Source organism: Vigna angularis, chromosome 11, assembly GCF_016808095.1.
Source record: "Vigna angularis cultivar LongXiaoDou No.4 chromosome 11, ASM1680809v1, whole genome shotgun sequence".
NCBI classification, from domain to species: Eukaryota; Viridiplantae; Streptophyta; class Magnoliopsida; order Fabales; family Fabaceae; genus Vigna; species Vigna angularis.
In genome coordinates, this window is record NC_068980.1 from 26,552,092 (window position 1) to 26,571,939 (window position 19,848).

General features: G+C 32.3%; 1 protein-coding gene across 5 annotated transcripts; it reads right to left on the reverse strand.

The window, feature by feature from the left end:
* Nucleotides 1-8,010: 8,010 nt before the first annotated feature.
* Nucleotides 8,011-19,848, reverse strand: LOC108333898 (F-box protein At3g54460). Of its 5 annotated transcripts, none has more exons than XM_052870353.1 (10): nucleotides 19,233-19,842; nucleotides 12,726-15,284; nucleotides 12,427-12,634; nucleotides 12,049-12,327; nucleotides 11,876-11,935; nucleotides 11,653-11,783; nucleotides 11,191-11,305; nucleotides 9,791-9,944; nucleotides 9,594-9,677; nucleotides 8,011-8,546 (listed from the first exon to the last, which is right to left on the reverse strand). In XM_052870353.1, the coding sequence occupies exons 1-9, from the start codon at nucleotides 19,673-19,675 to the stop codon at nucleotides 9,664-9,666; spliced, it is 3,963 nt and encodes a 1,320-aa protein (XP_052726313.1). In that variant the 5' UTR covers nucleotides 19,676-19,842; the 3' UTR covers nucleotides 8,011-8,546; nucleotides 9,594-9,663. The 5 variants fall into 5 exon arrangements, with proteins under 5 accessions (XP_052726313.1, XP_052726312.1, XP_017424883.1 ...); XM_052870352.1 differs by having other exon boundaries at nucleotides 9,589-9,677; XM_017569394.2 differs by lacking the exon at nucleotides 9,594-9,677 and having other exon boundaries at nucleotides 19,233-19,840.

Sequence of the window (19,848 nt, forward strand, 5' to 3'; positions counted from 1 at the left end):
GGTAACTTAAACATTTTATAACTAACATTTTAAGTCATTATCAATATAAGTTAACTCAAATTGTTCATTGGATAGATATTTAGTAAGGTGTCTCCAATAAAATAAGAGATTCTAAAAAATGTTAGGAACAATGAGTTGCATTTCTTTTAAGTATTAATATGTCATATTAAGTAAATATTAGATGTATTTATTATACACTGAAGTTAGAAACTATTATATGAATTGTTCTTAGTCCAAAGAATTTTATAAATACTTGATCTTAGTGAATTTTTTAAAATAAAGGATTTATTTGAGCTGTGAGTTTTTTTAATCAAAATTCATATGATCAAATCCTAGAAAATAATCGTATAAAATGTACTATAAGACATATCTAACCATAAACATATAAAGGTCTTTTTATTCATAATTTGCGGTACAATTAAGAAGCATATATTTTTATTTGATTTACATTCACAGAAACATATGTCTGATGGTCTTGTCTCGACCAAACATCATAACTAACAGAAAGCATTGAAGTGCAAGAGCAAAGAATACTGATTCATTGCTAGGAAGTTGTAAACATGACAATGCAAGAAAACACAAAGCAAATTCTCTTATTATTTAAGCAGTAACAACATAAGAGAGGATGTTATATATGTTCTAGGCATGGTTGTTGTCTTCCATTGGAGGGTACTTTCCATAAGGAGGTTTCTTCTTGAAGGGTGGCTTTTTGTATATTGGCTTGTGGAAAGGTGGTTTTGGCTTGTAAATGGGATGCTTATAAATTGGAGGCTTGTAAATAGGATGCTTCTTGATTGGTTTGTAATAAGTAGCAAAACCTTGAGGAATGAGGATTAGGGCAGCAAGAAGAAACACCAGAAAGGTTGAAAAGGAAGCCATTTTTAGGGTTAGTGTGTTATCAGACTCAGTAATATGTTCCTATATATAGTAGTAAGGAGGGGTCAATGTAGGTGTAATGTCTCAATCTAGCTCATTAATGATTTGCTTTCTCACACTTTGATATTTGCAAAGTTTGGTATGATTATTCATAATTGATTTAGACCCTTTGGTCCCATTTGCCATTGTAGCAAATAAGAACCTGGACACAAACTCTATATTTATCCATAAAGATAAAGAAACATTAAAAATAAAAAACAGATTTTTTTTTTATAAATTAAAAATAATTTATACATAAGTTGTTTCAAATACAGACTAGATTACATTTTGATTTATATTTTAATGATATTATTTTAATTTATTTAAATACAACTATTATTTTAAATTAAAATTCGTTACAGGCAAGATTAAGTATAGTATTGTTCCTTTCGAATCCAATTGAAAAAGTCGAAACTTTGTATTAGAAAATATCAATTTGAGGGACACTCCTTATCTTGTCATAAGACTTATATAATAAATGCAAGAACCCCACAAGCCTTTGCAAGTTGAAACAATTATAAATGGTAAAGTTAAAATGAGTTGTATTTGGTTGCTTGTGGTGTGCAATCGTAGCATGTGTTCTGTCTCAATCAAGATGTTAATGACCACGTTATATTAACAGTACAGTGTAATTTTAAAATGGATTCTAATACGTTAATAATTTTTTCATAATTTTTTAATAGTAAATCATGTATGGCTCGTTTAAATTTATTCTGAAAAAATATTTTAAACAAACTAATTACGAATCACACATAAATGTTATAAAATTTTTTTTTTTAAATTATTAAAAATATATTTTTATTTTTAAAATATTCATTTTATTTACTTCAACTTTTTTCCAAAACTCGTATATACGGGTTTGTTACGTAACCTCTTAAAGTATACCAAAATTTAGCTAACAAAAATATCATCATATATTAAAAATAAGCATACTTTAAACATAAGGGTGTTTTGGTCATTTTTATTTTTAATTTAAAATAAAAAATTAAAAAAATCAAAAATTATTTAAATAACCTTAACCTTAACACTTAGAATCCACAATATACGAAGGTATTTTTATTAACTAAATTTTAGTATACTTTAAGAGGTTACATAATTAAGTTAGCAAACTCATATATATATATATATATATATATATATATATATATATATATATATATATATATATATATATGAGTTTCTCTCCATCACTTTCTCGGAGAATTTTTCTAACGAAGTACATGGTGTAATTTTTTACCACTCTCTCAAAAAGTTTTACTGGTGAAGTGCACAGTGTCACTTTTCACCATTTTCCCAAAGATCATAACTAAAGTCTTTAAGGTCAGTTCCTAAAGTCTCATCACCTCTAACTGAGAAGCACACTTCACATTTGCATCATCATATAGCATATGGAGTCATCACGTTTACACTAATACATTTCATTTTATATTATCGAACAATCTCATAACTTAAACTTACATCATTACTACATGCAATATAAACATCGCATTATATCCCTCAACCAACATTCTAACTGACCTATGATCATATTTTAGCTCAAAAGATGTTATCAAATCAACAATGCAACAACACATGATCACACAAAATGGTTTCACACAAGGTGTCGACTCATACAAACCATCTGATATATCTAGTAGGTTAGGATGGGTCTAAAACAACTCGACCAAGGTCTAAAACATCTTGGCCAAGGTATAATACAGCTTGATCAAGGCGTGATATAGCTTGATCAAGGTGAGATATAGCTCGACCAAGGTCTAATACCGCTCGACCAAGGTGGAATATAGCTCAGCCGAAATCTAATACAGCTCGGCCATGGTCCGAAACCTCTTAGTCAAGGTCTGATACTTCTCGACTAAGGTCTGATACATCTCGATCCAATTTTTTTATTTTTTTTTTGTTTAATTAAAAGTATGCACCATTTCCTATGCAGTTCACCATATATCTCATCCATATTTTAGAATTTAACCACACCTATGTAGACCCATAAATAAATAAATAAAAACTCATGATTTCATCCTAATAAATTGCATCACTTAATATCTAATTCAACCTGTTTTAAAACAATTTGATATGTATACCATTATAAACCAGAATTAACCATATATTGGGTGATAATAAAATGATTAATGCCAAAAAAACTTCTACATCGCATGATGGCCACACTCACGGAAAGCCACCCATTAGTTCTCACAAATATTTCAATAAGAAAAATAAATATTTTTATCATGGCATTCACAAACTATTGCCATCTGAACTATCATATCTCTTTTGTTTTATTTATCATTTTTATATGATTTAATACTATTTTCCATATTTCTACTCATAACTAAGAAAATAAAAATAAATCAAAACATCATAAGTAAAACTCAAACTCAAGACTTTATCCTTCAACACAAAACTTCTAATTAAACAAGCTATTACAATATTTTAACATAATAATAATAATTTAAAAACATATTATGTAAATATTTTTCTTTTGACAATAGTACAAAAATTGCGTACAACATCGAATATTTTTTATTTTTAACGACGAATTCGCGAACGACGTCATATCAGGAGACGTTAAATTGACGTCAATTTCAAAAAAATTCGACGTTAAATTAACGTCAAACTTTGTTAATATACGATGTTAACTTAACGTCAAATTTTGTCAATATATGACGTTAATCAAATTTGTTTTTGTTTTTTTTAATGAATTGTGATTTTTTTTTACAACTCTACGAGACCTGAAAAGCAGAAAAACAACAAATTTAAGTTTTTGATATTTTATAAAAAAAGAATTATGAACGTGTAGTGTAGTATAAAAAACAAACAACAATAACCAACAACAAACAAGTTCAATCAAACAAAAACAACAAACAAGTTCAACCAAACAACAACAAACAAGTTCAACAAAAAAACAACAAACAAGTTAAACAAATAAGTTCTTCAAAACGAAAACAAAAATTAACCTTCAAAAGGTGGGTTACTCGAAATAAAGTGTCGTCACCAGTGACAGAGAAAGCAGAATGCACCTATGATAGGATAAGAGCATGAAAATAATCAATCAAAACAAACGAAAATCATACATAAAGTAATTAATTAACATGCATTTGTATCAAATGAAATAAAGATTAAATGGGATGGTTGTCAAACTTCGTTCGAGAAAAGTTTGAGAAGAGAATAGGGTCTCGCACGCTAAGATGAAGTGAATGAATTTTCAATTTTCCGTTCAAATTTTTATTAAATTCACTAACATTTTGATGTCTATTGGGGCGTTCGATGCTTTATATCATTTTAAACGACATTTAATAATTACATTTATTTACAGAAATGTCACCGATCATTTTTAACGTTGGTTATTCAGTTGTTGGACGTTGAACGCGTGACGTTATACGCGATTTTTGTATTAGTGTGACTTACATAACGCAATTTGTAAAATAGAATAAATTTTAATGTAGTTGCCAAAACCAATACTTTCAAAAATATAAAGACGAAACAAAAACAAAGTTTCGACCAAAACCAATTTCGAATTTTACTTAATGAACAAAAACATATTTTTCCATTTCAAGCTCAAACTCATTCATGTAAGTAACAATTTGTTAGTGAAAAAAGTTGAATTTTGAGCAAAGTGCCAAATATTCGTTGCCTTCACCGACAGCCAAAATTGGTGAAGGTTGATATTATGTTCTCAGCGCTATGTCTCACACATACTTCCAAATATGTAAGAGGTTTGTTCTTCAAGACTTCGCACCACAACATATTATTACATGATTACAAATTTTCCACGGTCCCAAATTAAGATAATAAGTGTGATGATAAATAAATTCATATCATAAGATTTTTTCATTTGTTAATATTGGTGGAGAATATATATATATATATATATATATATATATATATATATATATATATATATACGAAAATAGTAGTGAACACAAAAATATATTAGTCTCTAGCTTATTAGATGATTAGGAATGTTTAGTGGGACAAAACAACGAACATTTGGATACCTATTCTACTTAAACAAATTTATTATTTTAATTTTGTAAATCTTATAATACACAAATTTAATTATGATACATTCTAATCTCTCTCATTATTATGATGAATAATTGTACGGTAAGATATTTTTATATTTTTATATTCATTTGACGTAAAATATAAAAATAAAATATTATAAGAAATAAATTTTTATATTTTTTTAAAAATAATGTTAATAAATATGAAAAAATTATTTATGTAAAAGTATTATTTTTTCAGTTAAAAACTAAAACGATAATGTGATGTGATGAATGGTGATGATTGAATGGAATCTTCAAATCAAACCACCAAAATCCACGTGTCATCCACAGCGAGCTTCTATGTGACATGCCACCATCAATGATTCTTCTTTATCGCTCCACATTCATTTTTTTTAAGTATTCCATCCCTTTCATATACTTTCTCTTCGATGAAACAAACAACGTTTTTTTTTTCTACTTAATTAAGGTTTTTATTTTAATAAAAGTAGGTTTAAATGCTTACTTCATCCCTATAAGAGATGAATTTTTGTAGTAGCCAGTTTTAAAATGAAGACATTGGATCCCTATGTTATGAAAAGTATATGAATAAGGTCCACAAAGAAAGAACAAGTTCAACAAATCATCAATGAAAAACTGAACAAGAAAAAAAAAAGTTAGACAACAAAAGAGATAAGAGAAAAAGTACGACCACATTAGCATGGACTTAACGTCATTGCTGTCAACTTAATGGACAGGACCTTATTTATACATTTTTCATAACATAGGAACCCAATGTCTTCATTTTTAAAACCGGGTACTAAACAGAAATTCGCCTCTTGACATGAAGACGAAGTAAACATTTAAACCATAAAAGTAATATATATTTATTAAGAGAACGATGTTATTTTATTAAAAGTAATAAAAATTAACTAAAAGTAAATTTGTGAGAGTTTGGTCAAGGGTGAACAATATCTTACCATTGTGGGACTTATGTGTTCACCCTCTCTACAGTGTGGAAGGGACTCACCACTACAATACTCTTTATCTAATACAACTTTCTCCTTTCTTCATTCAGTCGCACTTTTTTTTTTCTAAGCTTTCTTTCTTTGTTCTATAAATTTTTCAAAAATTTTTAAATATATTTATAAGTATTCATAAATATCCATATGTTTAAAAGAATCATGAATACTTTTCAAACAAATATATAACGAGTAACAAAATAGATATAAAGGGAAATTAAATGGTGAAAGCTAGTGCCATAACTAAATTTGATTCAGGATTTGTGTGTCATTCATTTTTTTTCTTTACCTTTATTCATTTTTTATCTATTATTATCTTTTGATCTATTTAGATAATTATATTGATCTAGACATTAGATAGGTGAACATTCCTAACTATCCACAAAATAAATCAAAGTGAACATACTTATAAAGCAAATCGATTAAAAACTCTGGATAACACAAAATTAAGATGAACAAAAACCCTTTTGCTAATGTATCTTGAATTTTTTATTCACTAATAATTACACAATTACTTGCACATAATGAAATGGATATATGCATAAATACATATGATATGACATTTGTTGAGGTCAATGGTTGAGAACAACATTGTATTTTTCAATCGATCAATTTAAATTCAAATTATTGACTCCAAACTGTCTACAAGATCACATCAAATCGATTGTACTCAATCCTTTACAAAAGAATAAGCAGGACTCTTCGAGTATTTCATTTTCCTTTTTTCTATAGTTTTTTCAAAAACTTTTAGATATATTTATAAGTATTCAAGAATAACTACCTATTTAAAAGATTCATGAATATTTTTCAAATAAATATTTCACAAGTAACGAAATAGATAAAAGTTGAAATAAGAAGGTGAAAGTTACTGACATAACTAAATTTGATCCAAGATTTATGTATCATCCATTTTTTTTCTTTACCTATATTCATTTTTTTATCTATTATCTTTTGATCCATATAGGTAATTGTATGGTGACGAATTGAACTAGACATTATATAGGTGAACATTCTTAATTATCACAAAATAAATCGAAGTGAACATACCTATAAAGCAAATCGATTTAAAATTTTGGATAACATGAAATCAAGATGAACAAAAACCCTTTTGCTAATGCATCTTTGATTTTCTATTCACTAATAATTACATAATTACCTGCACATAATGAAATGGATATAAGTATAACTACATGTGATATGACATTTGTTAAGGCCAAGAGTAGAAAAGAACATTATATTTTCCAATAACTAAAACCATCAACTATCAACAAGATCACATCAAATCGATTGGACTCAATCCTCTACCAAAGATTAAGCAAGACTCTTCCAATATTTCATTTTCTTTTTTTTATAATTTTTTCGAACATTTTTAAAACTATTTAAAAGCATTCATAAATAACCATATGTTTAAAAGAATTACAAATATTTTTCAAACAAACATCTAACAGATAACAAAATATCTTAAATTTTTTATTTACTAATAATTACATAATTACCTGCACATAATTATGGTATATGATGTGACATTTGCTAAGACTAAAGATGGTGAAAAACATTGTATTTTCCATTAACCAAAATGGTCGATTTACAAAATGGTCAATTTAAATTCAAATTATTGAGTCCAAACTGCAACAAAATCAACTCAAATGAACTAGATTCAATCCTTTACAAAAAAATAAGAAAAACTCTTCCCGTATTTCATTTTCCTTTTTGTATAATTTTTTCAAAAGATTTAAATAAATTTATAAGTATGCATGAATTACCGTGTGTTTAAAAAGAATCAGTTATTTTTTAAACAAATATCTAACAAATAACAAAATAGATATATATAGATATAAGGTAAATTCAGATAATGAACGCTGGTACCATAGCTAAATTTGATCGAGGATTTGTTTGCCATCCATTTTTTTTCTTTATCTTTATTCGTTTTTCTATCTACTATCTACTATTATCTTTTGATCCAAATAAATAATAATATGATGACGAATTAAACTAGAAATTATATAATCTTTTGATCCCTATAAATAATTGTATGATGACGAATTAAACTAAAAATTATATAAGTAAATATTCCTAATTATCCACAAAGTAAATCAAAGTGAACATACTCATAAAAATTGATTAAAAACTCCAAATAACATAAAATCAAAATGAACGGAAACCCTTTTCTAATGTATCTTGAATTTTTTATTCACTAATAATTACATAATTACCTGCATGTAATGAAATGGATATAGACATAAATACATGACATTTGCCGAGGTCAGAGGGGAAAAGAACATTGCATTTTCCAATAACCAAAACAATCGATTTAAATTTAATTATTGACTCCAAACTGCCACCAAGATCACATCAAATCGACTGGACTCAATCCTCTACAAAAGAATACACAGGAATCTTCCAGTTTTTCATTAATCACTGGCAAACAGAAGTGGCGTTGTGAAGAGCTCCATGATATATTTTACAAAAAGAATGGTTTCCACGCTTTTGAATGCAGCACCATATTTCATTAGATGAGCATTTCTAAGACTATATCCAGAAAGTGAAACCATATTCAGGGGCAAATGTCCACAAAACCTGCTCTACGCAAATTAGTTAGAACTTGCTTGATGTTGATCAATCAAAACACCTGCAGTAGAAACAGAAAAATATATATTATCATAAGAGCGTAACTTAAATACATTGTTACTATAAGGATTTTACATTGGGAACCAATTAGAAACCATGCGGCAATTCATATTGGAAGACAGTGCAACTCAATACATTCTAATTAAATCTTTATACAAAAATAATAAAGTTAGTAGATAAAAAGAGAAGATTTCATTTAAATCCAAAGTACATATATTAAATGCAGTTAAAAAACCGTACAAATTGGTGAGGGTAAGTTTAGAGAGTGGAGGTTATCTATAGGTCAGAGCATGCAGTAAGTTTCAACATGGTGATTATAGAGCTCGGACATACAATATTTCATTGAACTTATTAAGAGTATATTTGGACAAGCTTATCCAGAATGACTTCTACCAAGAAAAAAAATGACTTATGCAAGTTAAGAATAAAAATCTTATATAAATTATACGAAAGATTCTCCGAATTAGTTAATACATAAGATAATTTTAATTTGTAGAAAAGTTTTATTTTTTCTTTATACTTTTCTCTTCTAGAAGTCCTAATCTACAGAGTGAGAAATGCAAGTTGCATTTAATTATTCCAGTCTAACTAGTAACCTTATAAACTTTCATGGACCAAATTAAGGTATTTGGTAAACAAGTTTCCTACAAAAGCTTATAGCTACCCTAAACTACTTCAAATAGCATATAATTTACATAAGCCTGTAGCTATTTTTTCCTTCCACTTATATTCTTTCTATTTTAATATACTTACTTTTTACCCTAGGTCTCTTAATTGTTCAAATTTAACTATTTTTTTAGTTATTATTTTAATTATTAAATGTTCTCTTTTTACTAATTCTTGGGTATTACACTATTAACTTTAAAAAAATATTTTACCTTAAAAACCAACAACAAAAACTTTATCCTACTCTATAGTTAAGACATGCTAAATGAATAACATGACGCCATTAGGCTAATCTAAAATGATAATAATAACCTAACATGTTTGTCTATAAAACAAAAATAGAACACACGAAAAATTCATCATATAACTCATGTTACCTTACATTTACTAGTACTTCAATAATTAATTTTACTAAACAATTCTTAGTTTTTCCGAACATAGTCATAACCCTTTCACCTTTTGTTTCCTGTCAAAATTTCAAACAAAGAGTTAAGGAACAGAAGTCAAAATGCAATATCACTCATCTTTCTGCTGAATCCATATTTCCTAACAGATATGGGGAAAACACTATGAACAAACCTTCTGGACATTCTGAATTAGTATACACAGATCTTAGTTTCAATAGATAACTGCTTTCCGCAAAATCATGCAATGATTTATATCCTCGTCCCCCGCCATCATCCTCAGAGTCGGCAACATCCTTAATTGGCGATCTTCTACATTTATCAGCTTCCTAGTTAAACATCAAGAAATTGAAACATAAATAATAATTGCTGAAGATATAATTTAATTACATTAAATTGGAAAATATGATATGATCACATAAACTATGGAAATATCTGAGAAAATGTTTTGCAACACTAGTTATTAATTTTGTTCCTTATTATTGTATCTCTTCTTCATTATAAATAAGACTACTCACACGAGTACAAGATAAACAACGATAAGCAATCTTTCCAATATAGTATCATCCATGACCATTTTAGTCACTGATCCCTTGATAAGCCATGACCTTTTTCCCTAGAGGCAATGGCCCTGTCTCTGCCACTGTGACTTTCTCTTTCAGGTAAACAATACCCGCTGCAACATTTTCACTTTCCAGCAGCCACCGAGCATATTTTGCTCTCTGGCAGCCACCGCATGCTCTGAGCATTTTTGCTACACAGTAGTAGTCACACCTTCCAAGCACTTTTGCTCTCCGACAATCGTCACATCCTCGTACCATTTTTTATCTTCTGCAATCACCACATCTTCCTCGCAACTTTTTCTCTCCAACAGCCACCACGTCCTATGAATATTTCTTCTCTTTAACAGCCACCATGCCCTCTAAGCATTTTTGCTCTTCAACAGCTGTTGTGTCCCCTGACCTTTAACACAACCCTATCATCAAAGTTTACCCTTCTCTGACAACCACTATGCTGTTCAACACATGGCCAACAGCTGCCATGTGCCACCAGCTCCTTAGCATATGACCTTCACACCTGCTCCAAATTGATGCATGAAGCTTGACTTTGTCAGCTCCAACAACAAACTGGCTTATCTGCTTGCTAAGTCTCTCAAGGAGTCTCATGTTGATGATATTTATCACAAGCTTGTCTCATATGAAACATATGTTCCAACTTGAAAGGGAATGTTAAAAATATGATTTAATTACATTAAATAAGGAAATATGATTTGATCGCATCAAATAGGGAAATAACTTAGAAAATACTTCTCATTAGTAGTTCTTGAATTTGTTCGTCACTACTATATATTCTCCATTATAAATAAGAGTACACTCACATGTGTACAAGATACACAATGACAAGCAATCCTTTCAATAATAATAAAATCTAAACAAAAGCAACTGCGGAGAAAATTTTCGGCAACAAATATGAAGGACAACATAAACAAACAACACATTCAGAAAGACCTATCATCTAAGGTTAAGGTATTACACTCAAATAAAATGGCGTCAAGTACAATTTATAGAGATTCACCTGTAAAAAGCCTAGCATTTGCTCTTCAATTGTACCATGCATTGCTAGTGTTTCAACATGAATAGGACGAGAAGCACCCATTCGATGAGCACGACTAATTACTTGCTCCTCCATACTGACAAGATTTTGTTCAAGTCAGAAGATAATGAAATTGGATAAACATTCCAATTTGAGTCAAAGTAGAAAGATCCAACAAATTGGTAAACCAAAAGATTCACTGTCAATCACTTTATGCATCGCCATGGCTACAGTTGGCAAGTTGAATTCCAAAACAGAAAATTCAGTATTGACAGATAATGTAAATTAAGCACACCCTGGACCACAATTTTAAATGACTAAACCATTTATGGCAAAAAAGTTCACAAAACTTTAACATGCTCATGACGTTAGAATATCAATTTATTTCTCAGCCAATAAAAAAATATTCCATGTTTGTAAATTAGAATAGTCAGATGTATTAACCTTCTGTCCCAAATTGGCTCCATTAGAAATACATGCGTAACAAAACTCAAGTCCAGACCCAATGCAGCACTTCCATCCATTAGAAGCGCCATACAACTTGAATCATGCTGGAACGTGGCTAAAGACTTCTTCTGAAAAAGGAAAAGTTAAATTAACCAAAGGTCAGAAACCAAAAGTAAACTAAAATTTTCAGAAACAACAACCAAGAATTCCAACACTATACCTTGTTGCTGGAATGCATTGGGCTATACATTCCAGCATATTTGATACCAGCAATAGCTAACTGCCAAAGAGAAACAAGTCCAATTTAATAGTGAGATCATTTGCAAAAGCATCCACAAATGCCAAAAAAGTAAAATAGAAACACTTCACAAAAGACAATACACAGCAATGCACCTGCTGTTCGATGACATGTATATGCTCAAGAAATTGAGAAAATATAAGAACTTTCTCAAGGTTAGAATTGGTTTTTGTGCCGCTCTTCAAACATTTTTGAAATGCTAATTTATCATCACTTCTATGCACAGAGAAACTATTCTCAATAGGCATCTCATCATTGTTATTGTCTGCACAGAAGCTGGTCTCTTCGTTGGTTCCTTGCAAGGCTTTCAACTTCTGGACAAGATAGGAGACTTTAGTACTAGATGTAGATTGCCAATCTGGATCCCAATTATCCTGGGTTCAACAATCAACATTGCATATTAGCTTTGTAAAACAGAAAAATGGAAGGAAAAGATGAATGTGAATGCCAACTGAGCGCTTCATAAACCATGCCTGCTTATACGACGGTTGTAGCTCAATAAGATCTTTGGGTACAGGCCACTTTGGATTAGGATTTTCAGGTCGGGGAAGTCTACTTTGCATCTCATACAATTTACTGCAGCCAGGACAAGTACACTTCGTATGGTCAATAGAAACACAATCAAGGCACAACAAATGCCGACATGGTGTAATGACCGGAAGGCGGCACCATTCCTTGCACCTTCACAATTTATTTAGAAAGAAAAGATTAATAAGCAGCAACAACCAGACAAAAAAAAAAGATACAAGAAAATACAAAACCTGGGTACTACCTGACACAGTGACCACCATACAAGAGATTACATCTTATGGAGGTATACTCTCCAGAAGTAGGATCCAGACCACTTTGTACTAACATATCCATTGTTTCTTGAATATCTTCACCAGCATGTGTAACCTTAATATGTCCAGCAACACAGCACGAAAGCCTGACATTTTTTATAGTTGCCCTACGAAACTTCCACTGCTTTGGATTCAGTAGACTCTCAACATGTGAGGGATCATTCCAATCAGCCATCAATATATTACGCCTTACAGTGATTACCAATTCATTGTAACTTCTAGCATGCTCCTCATTAAAATCCAGATAAACAACTTTCTTGATGCATGGTGGGATGCTTTGTAAATCTGTCTTTCTAGCACTAATCATGCATTTGTGAAGCAGATCTAACAGACGAGACCTTCCTTCCTCCATTTCTGCTTCAAATGGCCTGAGCACACCAGCTTCCCATGACTTTTGATTCAGTCCATAAGATTCTTCATGAAGGAACCTTAGCAATGTTTGCAGATGTGGAAGTTGGCTGTTAGGAGTGTTAGGTGTAGGAGTTCCTGTTAGTATCCATCGATTAGAAGCTATCAATGAAATGGCCATTTGCAACTTGTTTGTTAAGTTTAGGCTAGACCCAAGAGTGTGCCCCTCATCTAAAATTACCCGAAACCAATGTACTTGCATCAAAACACTCCTCTTACGAGGGCCCCACTCAGCACTCAGACGACTAAAAGTGGTTATGACAATGTCGTAATCCCATGCAAGACAATGCACAGATGGCTTCCTGTGATCAGTCCAAACATAAATCCGCAATTGACCAGGCCTCACATGCTTTTCTATTTGTGTTTTCCAATGATCAACCAAGTTTGCTGGAACAACTACCAGGGTAGCCCTTGACAAGTATAACCTAACAAAATCTATAGGCTCACGGAGTGCCATGCCAAGGGCAGCCACATCAAAAGTCAAATTGTTAAGATGTTGAGGATAGAACCACTTGCACACACCTTTGTCTACTCTCTTTAAGAGGCCAAATGCTTGAAATACTTTGTGGAAGGCATTAAAATGTCTGCCAGATGCAGTACACGTGTTTAAAATAGGACCTCTTATTCCATTTGTTTCCATAGCTGCTAGCTTGTCTGTTGAAATTTTAGCCAACCAGGCCAGGGCTTTTTTCGTCTGAGAATTTATCAGTGAGTAGTGCTCCTTAAGCACGCTGGTGAAAAAAGAAACATTTTGTCTGTCACCACCATGAGTTCCTTTTAAGTGAAACCCTGGCAAGTATGTTATCCTAGATGTAGAACGAAAATGTTGTTCAGGGACACTACAACTTTGATAAAGAGGGTCAGGGTTCATACTACAAAACCATGCTGCACTAGAACTAGCCATACTATTGTCTGCCAGCTTTCGCCACTTGTGACAAGCATCACACTGAATCCATGTATCACTGTACTCAAAAGGATCACCTTCAGGCTTCCCAGGCAGCTTCTTTTGAGATAAATGAGGTGTAACATCTGAGGCATGATTTGCTTTAATTAATCCTTCAGTTTCTCTTTCCTTGGATATTATAGCTTCCTCTTCGTTTGTGAAGCATAGATTTTTCTTTATACGGCTCAAACTCCTAGTATACTGATTTGAATGCATAGATTCCTTAAACCGTGCCTCCACAGGTGATTTGTTTACTTCCATGGAACATGAACTCTGAAGTTTAATCATGTGTTGGTCAGGATTTGACATTCTGGCTTTTTTGGAGGAGTATTCATGGTTATCATTAGTTCTACTGATATATTGGCTCACGTTCCTTTTACCCAATGCAGAACAACCAGTTATGTTATTACCACTGATCTCATAATAACCACATTTCTGATTACCATTATGTTGACACCAGACAACTTGTGCCTCATCTGGTGGATCTGCCAATGTACCTCGTGTCTTCATAATAAGAGAGAGTGCAGTTACAGTCTTACCCAAACCAGGTTCATCACAAAACATTCCTCCTCGAAAATCCCTGATGGTGGGAGCTTCCCCAGTGACAATTTCACCAGAAACGGTATTTACATGGAAATTAAAACCATCTTCAGTTGAGAGAAATGCATATAAAGGGTGTGGCGAAAGCTCAGCATTTCGCTCACGATGCAACATCCACTCAACAGCTGTCAGCTGATGAGGAAACAGATTTAACTTTGTACAAGGCATTACAGAAGCAGCCAATGATCTTAGATGATGACACGTTTCAGAAACCCTAGTGAGGTCCATTGGGTCCAGGGAAGATAAAATTTTTGTTAAAATATCATCAGATAACTCCCAAATGCCCCATCTGCATGAGTGATCCATAGGAATTATTTTGGAGCTATTAAACATCCGTTGTTTTCCTACGCCAGGTAGTGTCTTGAAAAGTTCATGAAGTTCAAATAGGCTTTTCCTTGAAGAACTGCTAACATGGGGATGGAGCTTGCAACAAAGTACATGACAATCAGAAAGGTTCCAATTACTCTCATTTGCTCCATGAGTCTTCCTACAATAGTCTGGATATGAAAGCATTGAACTTCGCTCATCCCAATCACAGCTGCAAACATTTCTAACTGTTAGCAAACTAAAAAGTCAACAACATGTGTAAAGTATATTACACAGGAAAATGAAGGCAATAGATTAGTCAATTTAAATTATTATTACAAAATTATGAGAATATAACTGGTGAGTTTAATAGAGAAGGTATTAAGTTTGACAAAGGTTAGAATTTATGTAAACTTGTGAGAGCTCCATAAGAGCTTCATAAACTCATAAGTTACTTTACATGAAAAAAAAAAGTAGTATCCATAAATAGCAAATTAATGCAATAGTTCAACACGATAATTAAGCAAAATAGTTAAAAAATAATTCCACAATAGTAAAATAACTACATTCAATAGTACATGACTACTATATAAGTATAAAAGCACACCAAATAAATAAGTTCATACAATGACAGCATAGATTCTTAAACTCATATACCAATTAAATAACTAGACAGAGACATCATCAGACTCAATATCATCAAACAAAAGAGCATCAAATTTTCTAATTAGCTTATTTTTCAATTTCAAGTTATACATCACATAAACCAAACCATTCATCTTTTTCTGATAGAAACAATTACTTCTCTTTCTATGAATGTATAATAAATATCAAATTCGGTAAATATATAAACCAAATACAGAAAACTATAAATTATAAATAACTTCAATGACTATTTCAAATAAGCTCCAATTATGCTCACACCCAAAAGAGCTAAAGTCAAACTCAACTCAAATAGCAAACCACTATAACTTTGAAGTTCTATCCCAAGACATCTCCCACCATTTTCCAAGAGGCAACACTTTCCTACAATCCCTCGCATGTTCCATGAAAGAAAGTCCTCTAACATAATGAAAATCAGCAAGCTGCAAACTAATTTCTTTTTCTTTATGCAACATCCTTTAACCAATATTTCCATGCATACAAATCCTCTTTCACCTCAGAATCATCATGCCAGGTTCATATTGGAAATAGGTGTTGAGGTAATAGGCAAAGAAAGAATCCATATATGAAACAGAAGGATCTAGAATACAACCCGTCTTCTATTTGATACCTTTTTGGTATTGCTTTTTTAAATCTTCTTATTGTCTAAATCAAATACCGATATGTTTAACCTTCCTTTTTGCGGTAATAGTTGCATGCAAAGGCTTGTGAAGTTGATCTTTCCACCTTTCATCAATGATTTTCCAAACAGCTTCATAACTACTTTCAATACCAACTATCCTGTATTAGAAATAATTTACAAATAAGTAATTAAATTCCAAAGAATTTTTACCTTTTCATAGTATTATTAAAGTAGTACTTAATCTTCTCTTTTGCACAATTTATCTCTTCATATTTGCAAACCATTGCGGGTTTTATATTTGAATCCACCAATATTAGGGTCACCATAAGAGGGGTACCAACTTTGAGGTATGTGGTTACATTCTTCCAAAACCAACTATCCAATACTATATTTTCAACTTTTCTCCCCTCATGTGAAGATCAAAATTTGCTTGTTTTCCACTCTTCAAAGCTAAACATGATCAACAATGGTATTTTCAATTCATGAAGACAGGCCAAAATCATAAGTCGCTACAAATATAGTCATATCCGGTCTTATCAAGTCTCTTCCTTTTGTGAACTACTTCAACAAGCTAATTAACATTGTTTTACATAAATGTAGCTGTTGATCATTCTTACCTTTTTGATAGTAACTTGATGAACTTTCAAATTCTTTTCAAAAATCAAATCAAAGTTATTGGCAGCACATGGAGTCCAATACAAATGCTGCTTTTTTCATCAACAAATCTCCAACTGCCTTAAAATTTGAAGCATTACCATTCACCTGCACTACATTTTCCTCTCTCACAAATTCCACAATATTATCTAACATCTTAACATTCTTTTCTCTTGCTTGTGATAGTTTGCAATATTCCATGAATAAAGAAACATAGTTCCTTAGTATCTCATGAATAAAGAAACATAGTTCCTTAGTATCCCTTGAATAAAGAAACATAGTTCCTTTAGGACTACTCACCAAAAAGTTACAAACAAAAACACTTTTTCCTCTCTTTAACAAATTGAACTGCTTGCACTACATTTTCCTCTCTAACAAAGTCCACAACACCCTAAAAACTTTATCTTTTGTCTTTTAGATGCTCTAAGTATCAAATGAATAAAGAAACACAGTCCCTTTAGGACTATTCACCAAAAAGTTACAAATAGAACACATTTTTCATCTATCCACCCATTAGACATAATTGTGCAATTTGTTTTCTTCCACTTGCCCAAAATTCTTAAAGGATTAAGTCAGCTTTTTCCACTGCTTGTTTCAAAAGCTTCTCTAACATTATAATGAGATGGAGGTTTATAGCAAACTCCATATTTACCAATCATTTCAATTTTTTGGCAAAAGTTGGATTTTAATTACGTTGAAGGGAATGACACTCAGGTAAAAAAAAGTAAAACCTTGAGCATCAACTTCTTCTTTACAACCTTATAATCATTTGATTTATAGTTGCTTGAACTCTCGTCTACTACTACTAACTCTTTCTTTTCCTTTAAAACCCAACATTTGTTGTCTTTCTTCAAACCCTCTATTTTCTTCCTAGTCTTCATTAATTACATTCAACCTTCTTTTCTTCAAAAAAGCTTCCTTGGTTTTTGCAACAACTTCTATAATCAAAATTTTTATTTCGTCTGAAAAAAAAACAGCAGAATGTTCAGAATCCTCTCTGGTTTCCAATTGATGTGGAATCTCCATTATAGGGTGCTTGGCTGTTGGGGAGTTTTGGGGCACTCTTGGGTTGTTCTATCTTCTCTATGTGTTGGTGCTCGCCAAAGGGGTGCTTCAAATGTTCCCTGTCATTATGAAATGGCTTTAAATACAATATCAGTGGCAACAAACCCAAAAAGTTTATCCAAGTGGTGGAAGCAAACCCCCAAATCTAGTAATGGAGAGAAGATTGATGTGGCATGGAAGCATTGTGTTTCAATTATTCAGAATGCAAGAAAAATAAAGTGTAAATACTATGACAAGGTGCTTAAAAGGAGAACTATTGATTGAAGATCATTGACAAGAACTTTGAAGGATGTTGGAGAATGTAGAGTCGTTCCTACAGATGTTAAGAAACTAATAGGGGAAAGTTCCTCAGTTACAGCAAAATCTGAATAAAATGTCACAGTTCAATAAATAAGGGGGTTGTAGCATTGCTAAAAAATCTCCTTCTTATTTTTCATCTTTTAGGGCAACTTCTTCAATCTTTTCCTCACCGACCAATTGCTTCTTCCTCACTACACAATATTGACCAAAAAGTTTACCCCAAGGAAGGTCCTAATACACATTTTCTTGATACACATTAATACATATTTTCCTAATAATATTTTAAAAAGAAAAAATAGTGAATGATGAAAAAACTTTCTGATCTTCCGTTACATTTTTTCCCTGTACAAATTTTCCATTGTGCAATTTTTCCAGAAAAGCAGGGTTTTCCAAGAAAACAGAGCATTCTCAGTGTGACAATAATGTTGCTACAGTAACAGAAATACGATGAGGAGAAGTTGAGAGGAATGGATGATACAAGCATCTTCTCTGCCACTGAGGAGGATTTTGCAGGCTCTTCATTGAGGCAACACGTGCCATTCAACTTGTGATAAACTTCTCCCTGATTTGTCAGTTTCAACATCTGATTCATTTTTTATTTATATTTATTTGTCACACCCACTCTCATAATAGTTTCAGCCTATATTTGACTTCAACCTAACTCAACCTCAAAAATTGAGTTATAAAATAAGGTTTCTCTTCACTTGTATACTATAATTTGATCATATCTCTAACCATTACGTATGCATAGCTTAGCCAAAATTGTTCATGTAACTTTCTAACACAATCTAAAGTTATTAACAACCAAATTGCACTAAACGAGTAACAATTTCTGGAACACAACACAAAGGAATTCCGAAGCGAGAAGATGAGAACCTCAAATGGCGAAAAATGGCGGCGGCAACTGCCCCCGACCGCGGGAACTGCCAGCCACTCCACACTTGAATAGGAAGATACACGTCAACCAGCAACACAACCCTAGGCGACTCGACGCACACCACGCGTGCGTCAACTTTCGCGCACTTGCGAGTGACCATAGCATGGAGCTGGTGAACCACGCTCATGCTCCCATTCACCATCCCAACGCTGTGCGTCCTCTTGGCTTTCGATCCTCCTCCGCCGCCGCCGCCGCATTGAGATGAATTCACCACCGTAGACAAAACGACGCCGGTTTGGGAGCGGAACCCGACCTCACCCCCGTCGCTAAAGATTTCGCAGCGCTCAGCGAAGGCTGGATCGGAGTCGCGGTCAGTGGCTGTGAGAACCGCACAGAGGAAACCGCAGAGCTTGTGGTCCGCGAAGGAGGTGTCGCTGGACATTGTGGGAAGGAACCGGAGAGCGAAAACTAGGGCATAGAATTCAAGATTTGCACCGAAGACCAGAAAATAAAAATGAAGAAAAGAAGAAAAAATTTGAGGAAAGAAAGATTAAAGAATCGTCCACGGATTAAAACTCAGTTTTCGAAACTAAGGAAATAAGAAAAGATAAGTTG